We start from the raw sequence: 10941 nt of genomic DNA on the forward strand, positions 1-10941 counted from the left end.
CAGGTGAAGAGATACAACAACATGTAAGACGCATACAGAATTATAAGTCAGCCCGTGAAAACCGGCGTTTTTCAGAAGATACATTGTGACGCAGTGTATCAGCTCAAAACATGCTAAATACTCGGCCACAAGCTCACAGACAATGCACGATGCGCCACCTGAAGACAACAGACTAAGGGGTGGACACACGAACTCAAGACGATAAATAGCGTGTGACGTACTTCCTTTTGATGCCTGTAAATTCATTGGGCTGTTGGCCCTACAGACTAACTTATCTGATCGATATTCAACCTGTATCCCGTATTTCTTTACACCCATAAAATCACTTGTGTTCTACAAGAAATTTTCCTTTGTTTCTGCCCGCTCTTAGCCTTCTGATTTCCCTGTGATCGACATATACCAGTGACATCCCAAATCAGTCCAGTAATAGGCCACTGAGATTTCCAGCCAACACGATCATAGCTACGTATTACATATATCGAGTAAGCTTTTCATTGGAAATATCGCTCAAGGTTATAAACTAAGGATTAACAATATTGTGAAGAATCTAGCAGCAAGTTTAATGGTGGCTTTACGGACTAAATCGACTGGACCGCTACATAGCAATCCTTTCCTGCGGCTCTGTGAAGTCGGCTGNTAAAAATACCAAGTACAGTGTCTTTCCTTGGGAGAGAACCTCCCGGTAGGGGGTCACTCTCTAGGAAAGTATAAAATAGCGCCTCCTATTGGCCACACATCAGCGTGTGATTGTTCGAAAGGAGACCATACTCATTGCAAGGGGTGAAATGTCGCCTTTTACTGTGCCGGTTTGATTGGAGAGATTACCGCAGCCAGCTGATCATTTTCAGACATCTCTCTAGGAATCGATTCCCATAGAAATTCCCTCTTTGTAAACAACAGTGTGTAGGCCTGTTAGGAAAAGTTTACGGGATAAGTCGGAAATGAATTAACTAATGCTAACTGACAGGGGTCTTCACCCTGTTGACAACCAATCAACTCAGGTTGATTAAATGGTACGCGAACGGTCACACACATAGAGGCGAGGAAACGCTTAGCTACTCAACCATAAGCACAACAGGTCACCTTGTTGGTTACTTGGTGCACTAATACACAGACGATCGTGATTGGCGCTTGCTTCGTTAGCACATGTAAGACGCATATAGCATTATAAGTCAGCCCGTGAAAACGGGCGTTTTTCAGATGATACTTTGTAACGCAGTGTATTAGCTCAAAACAAGCTCACGGACAATGCACGATGCGCCACCTGAAGACAACAAACTAAGGGGTAGACACATGAGCTCAAGACGACAAATAACGTGTGACGTACTTCCTTTTGACGCCAGTAAATTCATTGTGCTATTGGCCCTACAGACTAGCTTATCTGATCCGTATTCAACCTGTATCCCGTATTTCTTTACATCCATAAAATCACTTGTGTTCTACAAGACACTCTTGTTTGTTTCCGCCCGCCCCTAGCCTTCTGATTGACCTATACCAGTGACATCTCAATTCAGTCCAGTAATAGGCCACTGAGATTGCCAGCCAACACGGTCATAGCTACGCATTACATATATCGAGTAAGCTTCTAAGTGGGAATATCGTTCAAGGTTATGAACTAAGGACTAACGATGTTGGTAAGAATCTAGCAGCAAGGTTAACGGTGGCTTTACGGACCAAATCAACTGGACCGTTACATAACAACCCTTTCCTGCGGCTCTGTGAAGTCGGCTGATGAGGTACACAAGTGTGTGGTAAGCTGGTGTACTGAACTTTGCTTTTCGTTTTTAGGAAAAACGGCAGTGATTGTGACCTCGTAGCTAGACGAGAAGACCCGAAACTGAGTCCTCCGACAAACTTTGTGCAGGATCTCACTTAATAAACATCTAGGACGTCTAGAGACGGGGTTGGGGACTTCCAACTTCTTATACTGCGAATACAGCAGTGTACGAAACTGCCACCAGTTTTTCATCCAAACTTTTCATAATCAGAATTTTCCATCCTAGAGAAAGCTACTAGTAACCGAGTAAAAGCCACTTTGCTTCTAGAGAGCAACACATAAGAAATAAAGCAACCCTTGTACAAACGGTTGGCTTATCGTCTGCGTTCGCTAAATCGAAATGGATCTAATTCTTTAGTGCCTGCTTTGTCAAGGCAAGACAAGCCACAAATTCCAGTCGAGTATGGTTGGTAACGTTGAATCGCTGTAGCTCCAGTAAGACTGTTGTTTTTCTGAGGTTATGAGTTCTCTCCATCCCTGACAAACCAAGACACAAGTGACCGTCGGATTGTGGCTGCACGAAGTTCATTTGTTTAACCCGCGTCCTATAACAGCGTGATTTTACCAATCGATATTCCGCAAAACTAGTTGTCCCTCGTCAAAAAGACCATGGTGGTGGGCCTTGGTGACGCACGACGAATCAATCAAAGGGTCACGTATGCATACGTTGTGACTACTGTGAGGTACCACGCTAAGTCAGAAATAGACTATTTCTAGCTGTTAGCCAGAGCTAAGGGAACAACACCGAGAAAATAAGATATTGCCCTTGTTGCTAACAAAACCAGGAGGGTACAGTGGTTTGTCACTATCTTCATTCTGCACCAAACTAATAAGGTTTTCGTCTGATACAACTCGTTCGCATAGATTGTGGCTAATTCTTTTCACACCGATGGAGTAGAATTTTCAAGCAACACAAAAAAACAATGGAAAAAGTAATCAAGGTCATGAGTACGAGCACTCGCTCTGAACCATCCGAACAGCATAGATGTGAAGTCAGCAGCTGATGAATGTGCTTGTACTCATTAAAAACGGTAGATTGTTTAGCTGTTCCAAAACTACAAGACAGAAGTTCTTTCCTACTTCATGTCATTTGTCAGCTACATACATATGTGCGCTCAACCTATTTATTCCTTGACCAGAACGTTGCTCACACGAAATAGCTTCTGAAAGAGGCCCAATGAAGAGCCGGAAGACCACCAACGCATGGTCGCATCCCTTGACCACGTTGCCAACTCCATTCGTTCGACTTGTGCTGGCCCAATGAGGAGCCGAAAGACTACCAACGCATGGTCGCATCCCTTGACCACGGCCACAAACGGAGCTGCTAGATGAGTGCAGTAGAACAATGAATAAGTCAAATACTGTCACCTTCATACAGCTACCTTCACGTTGCCTCGAAAGAACCGGACAATGGGCAACGGAAAATGCAGTTAGGGAATAATACTGAGGAATGGGAAAGGTGACAGAACGGTAGTAAAGTGCATTCTGGGTCTCTGTGCTCGTAAATGATGCAACCATACGTGAATCGACAGGCTTCGTGGATGATGAGTAACTGCCGTACAACCAGAGTACCCTCGTTCCAAAGCAAAGTCACACGGTTCACTGAGTTTCCTACTAACAGGACATAGCATTGGAAAATGGTGGCACATACGCACTCACCCGTCATGTACAAATTGAGCTTGCGCAAATCTACAAACGCGCAGTCGCCTCGACGACCACATCCATAGCGCCAGAATCGACAGGCACCGTCGATCACACGTCCAAACACAATTGGGGAAGGCATACTGGCCAGCAGGCGTATAATGACAAACTGCACACCTAACGCAAACGCGCGTTCGCCGTGTCCGACCGAGCGCATCGTCACCATTAGGAGTGGGTTCTGAATGACGCCGGTGAGAAATAAACAACTGGTCAGAATGACTATGAAGAAGACAATGCGATTGCACTCATGAGCGCATTGACCCGGGAGAATGTGCAGGTCGTCGGGAGCGGTGATCAAAGGTTCGTAATACCGGTGTAGCGTCTGGGTGCAGTTGCAATTGAGATAGACATGCTGTGAAGACAAGAAATAACAGCCACGGGTTACTGAGTCTCGACGCCGGATGTGAAGCAACCAGAGGAGGAGAAATCAAAAGTGAAATAAAAGTTAGTCACATTCTTTCGAGTACAGATGGCTGTTTCATTAAATATCTGAGGATCGGTTGTGCGAATTACTCAGGAGACCACTCGTCTCTGACGATGAGAAGTTACGTTTTCAGAACAAAACATTTAAAATGACCGTTTTTTTCGCCTAATTTTAAAATAGAAACGGATGGGAAGCGTTTAAATCAATAAGAACTTCTCACTGCAAGGTGGTACCAGGACGAAATAGCATGTATGATCAGTTTTACAGTGAATTCCATGAAATATTCACTTGAGGAAGCATTTAACACCAGAGCGCGTGGTCCACAGCCTATAAGCACGCATCTCGGCCAAGCTTGGAGTTTGGGGAAGACCTCAAACGGCCGACTTCCATGACCCACTAAGTAGCTCACATCGGCAAAACCGACGATTACCTTCGGACGGTCCCTTGATGTGTGGTAACGCATTCAGATGGAACAGACAAATCATAACTGCAACAGGTCAACGTTGTTTGATGGAAACTTTGGGGGCCAACTAATACAATAATTTGCTGTAGAACTGAGGCAAATCCGGTCTTCGTAAAGTCACAACTCACACACATTTACCACCAGCAAATCATGGCGAAATCGGTTGCTTCATTTCGGTAATCATTTGACCACTACTGACCTTGCTGAAACTTTTGATGAAGTTAGTACATCATATTCACAGAACCAAATTCGCCCAGTCTCTTTCCAAGATAACTTCGGTTCACTGAAGTATCACGGACGCAGGATATCTAGGTCATTGGTGAACCCTGTCAGTACAAATGTGACTTATGCAAACAGTTTTGGGAAACCTCCCCTACCTTGCAATCTGCACGATTTATCGAGGAAATTGAGAACCTTACAACTGGACGTAACACACACTACCTATAAGGTTGTTGAGAACTCTTTGACAACCTACGACTAGTTTTACCCCTCTCAGAGTTCATAATGTAAGTTTAGCCCCTGAGTTTGTGTCCGCTTGAACACCAGATTGTATGCAAGTGGGAAATTATACTGAAAATCATGTTGGTGCCAAAGTGAGACCTAACTGAAGCACCTATTTAGGATGTTCTCATGGGAACACCAATTTAGTTTGTAACTTTGCACAAGCACACAAATTAAACAGAAGATTGACGGAAACTACGAGACCGCATCTATGTGGTGAGCCCCAAGACAGGCAAATCTGGCCATGGGATGTTGAAGATTTAAGAAACTTTGAATAGTGTGACCAGTGTAGAATATATACTCCGATATATCGAATGCTGTGTCAATTGAAACATGAGGCAACATTACAACTACCTTGCTAACCGTGACGACGAGAGGTGAGGATGAAGATGCATCGCGAAACGACAGTCGCTGATGAAAGTTTATATTTGTTAACGCGTGAAAGAACTCGTTAGAGATCATTCCTTACAAGTAACTTGCAAGTAATTCCTCTCTGTAGCCATCAGCCTACGTCGACAGTGGCTAACCACAATTCGTCCATACTCCTCGAGCGATGATCAATCGCAGCCCCCGGCCAATCACAGGTGCAAGTTTCGTAAATCAATCAACGTTGGCCACGATGAATTTACGAACTTCAAGGTCATGCTTACATATCATTCGTTCCAACTAGGTTGTGCCTATTCACTTTAGAAAACCTATTTTATCAGACCATCTTCCGTGCCATGAACCTAGGGCTGGTCTATTGACAAACTGCTCGTTTGTTTCCATTCATCTATCCATTTCTCTCTATTTCTCTGGGGCTTCGCAGAGATCAGCTATGATTCACTTACCAATCCACATATATCTTATCCACAGGTATTTGAGATGAACTTCACCTGAACGGTTCTGTTCCTTACCAAAGTATCGATTCTCAGAAACTGAGGTCTGCACAACGTAGCTGGTCTACCTCTACTTCAACAAATTACTTTTGATAGCGCCACGATGCACGAAGCCGCCATATGCTCAACTTGTACCTAGGAAGGAACTCCTAGTTTCCTGAAACTCTCCTCAACTGAGACCACTATGAGGAAGGGGGCAGTTAGCCTTCATCGGATACCATCTTCGGGAGATCACACGCCAGATTGTTGTTACTGTTCAACTCTTCGGAGATATCTCTTGGGAGTACGCTGAAGGAAAAGAGGTTATGAACCAGGAGACCGGAATTCCAAAAACTAAAACTCACACGATTGGTCGAACCTGACGGCACCGAACTCTTTGTGCAAGCAGTAAAGCAGGCGGAAATGAAAGTAACCCCGCTGGCTGGATGACACACAGGAGCCCAGTTGGTTGCGTCACAGTGGCAGTTAGCATTACAAACGTGGAAGGCCTCCGCCTCCTGGGATCCGTTCCGCCAACGAATCAAATCTGATTTGTTTGCTGTTTGGCTGCATAGAGCGGAGGTATCAGGGGAAACAGAGTGGGAATTTAGAAGCCGAATCGTAATCAAAATCAGAACACGTTTATACTTCGCATACAGTGGATACGGTATTCACGTATAGAAGAGGCAATAGGCGAACGGGTAAAGAAATGCCAATTCGCCGTAATTGAGAGGTATACTTTTACGACTTAACTTTCACTGTGCAGTGGTGATAACTCCTCTGAAAAAGGGTTAACCACTTCGTCTTGAAATGACTCCCGTAATAGTGCTCAAACACTACGACAAAGTAAAATCCGACAGGAATCGAAAAACAACAATAATACAGCGAGATGAACCACCTCCTCGTGGTGTCGACTGGGTAGCCCAGACTCCCGACAATGTACGATACGAATCATCTGGCGCCGTACCAGTCCAAACCAGTACACAGAGGAGACTCGAGGGGCAAGTGCAGCAAATCGAAAGTCGACTTCATTGCCCACCGTCAAGTTCAAGTCTATGAAAGTGTTGATACGAACGTGGTCACCCAACAGGCCTGCTCTGAGTGTATCCGCCCTTTTCCGACTAAAGTTGGCCTGAGTTAACACCGCCGGTACGCACTCCCACACAGTATAATGCGGCTAAGCTTGGCCGAGTGAAGAATTCCGGTGTCCACTGGTTTCCGCAAGAGTCACAATCACAATTGTGCCCGGATAACAATTTATATATTGGTGCAGTATTTCCCCAGCCCATCGGCTATCAGCATCAAAACCAGGTTACGGGTGCTTAACTGGAAAGCACAACAGAACGAATGATCATCTGGTGTCCCTGACCAAACCATCGGTCAAACAGCGGCCTACTCATCAGAGCTGATGACTATAGCGTCTGGTTTAAACCGGTTTAAACAAACCGTAGGTTGCATCATGTCACTCTTGGAAACCCATGCTGAGAGTTTGCTTTCTAGTGCTGACCTAACGTTTGCCCGAGGGTTGCAGTCTGGCATCATGACACCGGAGCAATTCCTGTCGCCTCTGGATCTCCACGCCTCCAAGACATTTCCACATACCTGAAAAACTGTATCCCGACGCCATCGTCAGCTAGCCCATCAGGTGCCGACCAACCGAAAGCAGATCCGCCGAGTCAAACAACGCTGCCATTCAGGTCTTATACCACAAAATACGGAATGATGCAGCGTCTGCTATGCTCGATGGTTCATGGAAGGATCTATACAAAGGTAACTGCGGTCTACCTCTGGACGGAACTTTGAAAAATCTTGTCATCCACTACAACACAATCATTGGATCCAACTATGATTGTGGCATAAATAACCCAATTGGTGTCTGCAGGAAAGTCATGGTTACATCAGGCCGTTCAATAAATCGATGAGCACTTTTCGAAGCCAGTGACTATTGACGTCTTCATTGATCATTAAGCATGTGAGTCAGACAGATCACAAGTATACCTGACAGAGTTTATTCACCGGTCTGATGAGAACTCACAAGCATTATAAGCTAATCCGTCGCGCAACTGCAGCTTAGAACATGCTCAGTAAGCCCCAGGTCCGGTGGACGATTGCATTCAATCACTTGATCTGCCCTTTGTAGTGTTGCCACAGGCAACTCTGGACCCTATTTACGCATTGTAATATTTAACAAGGTTGTTCAAAATGCCGGAATCCCACAACTCATACTGTAAGCTAGAAACATGCGTACTTCGTACACCCAATGTTATGGCAGTCACCTGTTATTCGTATAGATCGCCATCCACTCTGGATTTAGGCCACTCGAACTTGAGCTGAGTATGGTCAAACCCTGACAATTACTGTGGAGGGCAAATGTATGGCGTCCAACCGAAATGCCACTTCGATAAATGCGTGGTAAGACGATATTCTGGATGCGATATGTTTCCGTGAGGGGTGCGTTGGGCAGATGTGTGTTGAACAGTGAGTTTCAACTGTCAAGGTCAAGTTACCCATCATGAATGATAGATGCAAGTAAGATGCGCTCTCAAGTGGGACGATTGTCAGCTCAAAGGAATCAATTAACAGGGTGTCGCTTGCCAGTGTCGAAACTCTATGAAAGCACCGGCGTACGAGTATATAAAAATGAGTACCAGATGAGAAACAGTTCAACCTAGACACTCCAGATGTTCAAGTGCGCTACTAGGACGGCCCCCGGAAAGAATTGGTTCGCTAAGGTGCAACAAGACACTGCACACTACGTCCAGTTTTAGACGTGGATATCTCATCATGGTCAAAAATATCATATGCAACATTTGATCTTCATGGGTTCTGTGCAAAGTGAGTTTCGAATCGAAAAAGTGTATGAGGCGAATATAAAGCGAGCGATAATTCACACAATGGCTCACTGAGCTTTGTCCGAGAGTGAGATTAGCAACTTTGAACAAAGATAGATCGGGTACCCAAGAGATTTCATAGAACGTACTCTTTAGTCACCCAACCCAGATACAGCAGCCAGACAGAGGGTTGGACTAGTTGACACAGTGACACTGTACCGACAGCAAACATCTGAAAGTATTCTTCGCACACTTTCCGAATAGGCAACGCATTGCAGGGAAAACTGGTTTACAGGCCGGTTCAATCCGAGGACTCTGATAAGGTGCATATAGTTTTGGCCAAATCTCAGCGTATATGCACAAAGGTGCTGCGCTGAATTAGTTGATATTCGTATGACGTCCTTATGTGTTAGCATGTTCGACAGAGTAGGGTTGTCCGATCCACACAAGGACAGCACAAGCAGGAGAGATCGCACGTGACAAGACAACATAGTCCCAGGGCCAGATATGAAGCGCGCACACGCGCTCTAGCCGCAGGACACATGATATTCACACCAATCACAACACACATGGCAGTATTTTAGCAGTCCCTGGTTAGCGGTATTCCATTTTATTGACAGCGTATGATATGAATGAACATGTGCGCACAAGTAAATGATTATCACTGGCTATCATTCATTTTGAACAGCATGATCACAAACAAAAAAATAAATGATATGGAAGGATGTACAGGAGAGCATTGTGTAACATGAAAGAAACGTCCCATGCGGGTCATGAATAGTTTCCCGTTAGGAGGAATGATAGTATTGAAACAAACGTGCAAAAACCAGCAGTTGAAGAAAGGACAAACGATTCTAAGTGTTCTCCAAGGGGCGCTAAAGCGCTAGCACACTTAAAACTCTTATATCAGGCACATACTGGGTCAGGTCAACGACAAGAATGAACACTCAGCGCCATGTACCACGAAAAATAAATGCCAGCAATAGATATGGCAGGATGTACAGGAGAGCATTATGTAAAACGAAAGAAATGTCCCATGCGGGTCATGAATAGTTTCCAGTTAGGAGGAATGATAGTATTGAAACAAACGTGCAAAAACCAGCAGTTGAAGAAAGGACAAACGATTCTAAGTGTTCTCCAAGGGGCGCTAAAGCGCTAGCACACTTAAAACTCTTATATCAGGCACATACTGGGTCAGGTCAACGACAAGAATGAACACTCAGCGCCATGTACCACGCCGTGTGCCGCAAACCGACACGAATGGTTCATTTTCCTCCTAACACTCAAACGGAATGGCGTTCACAAATTGCAGGATAAACCAGTGAAAGTGTGCCAACAAATTGAGGAAGTTGATCGTTCTAGGAAGCGTGTTTCGATAAAATGGTTGTCCAGAAGGAATTTTGGGGAGGCACTTCAGATCGACGCTTCCAAAGCAAATTGTACAACAGGCAAAACCTAAGATGCTCTGCATTCATCATCTTTTCAAAGACAACATGTTTACTGAAGTGTTTACGCGAACACCACGAAACGTGGTTTTCAGAACACTTTATGCAGCAGGCATAAAGGTACTTTTGATCAACCGTCCCGTTATTAGAAAAGAACCAAAGGACAAGCTCACAATGGATATATTCATGCGGAAGAAGCCACATCGATCGAAAGATCAGGCGACCACACAGCGTGAACAGCTCGCTTCCAACATATTACCTTCATATTGGACACAGTTGACGTTTAGACTGCTTCTAGGTCAAATTATGGCGTAACGTCAGAATGTCACTGCTTACGAGTAACCTGTATTCTGCGGCATAGACAATCGGTACTGGTGTTTTGGGCATACGAAAATGTTTTGTGCGAACGTTGACTCCGGTGAGGCCACAGGATCACTTATGGAACTAGCCAAAGTTACACAAGCTTTATTGACGACTAACAATCGAGTTTTGAGGTTTAATTGCTGTTTTAATCCATTCTGATTGTTCCGTCATTATTCAAGGAAGAGATATCGGAAAGGCCACCACAGAGATCCCTTGGTGTAAAAAGGTACTCTATACTGTACATAACTGTTGTTTGTTCAAGATCCTGTACGAACGTCCATTTGTACGGAAGTGTGCATTTCTGATGCTTGAAGCAAGTGCGAGAGCGAAACCGAATGTCTTACAGCATGGAAGAATTGTGAAGCGACTGGTGTTGCGTAGACCAACACATTACAACAGAAAACAGGACAAAGTCTTTGAGTTTGTCAAAAACAACGGAACTGTGCGGCCGAGTTAAAGTTGAATTGCGAACGGTGGACGTCGGAGTCACTCGAAATAAAACAATGTGGCTGAAAGCATAACGCGCCTTAGAATAAGTGTTTTTTGTTCAAACAATACACCTCCCGCAACCCCCCCCCC

At 44.8% G+C, this 10941-nt stretch overlaps 1 protein-coding gene across 1 annotated transcript in view; it reads right to left on the reverse strand.

Annotated features, from left to right (window-relative positions):
* The window catches only part of T265_12812 (hypothetical protein), a gene marked incomplete at both ends in the record, with an annotated part of 48055 nt that overhangs the window by 5808 nt on the left and 31306 nt on the right, over positions 1–10941 (reverse strand). The window contains 4 exons of the mRNA XM_009165590.1: positions 3437–3830; positions 6089–6370; positions 6691–6900; positions 10389–10474. Of these exons, the coding sequence (XP_009163854.1) occupies positions 3437–3830; positions 6089–6370; positions 6691–6900; positions 10389–10474 (972 nt within the window). The remainder of the gene's footprint in view (positions 1–3436; positions 3831–6088; positions 6371–6690; positions 6901–10388; positions 10475–10941) is intronic.

Source organism: Opisthorchis viverrini (assembly GCF_000715545.1).
Source record: "Opisthorchis viverrini unplaced genomic scaffold opera_v5_16, whole genome shotgun sequence".
Classification (NCBI taxonomy): domain Eukaryota; kingdom Metazoa; phylum Platyhelminthes; class Trematoda; order Opisthorchiida; family Opisthorchiidae; genus Opisthorchis; species Opisthorchis viverrini.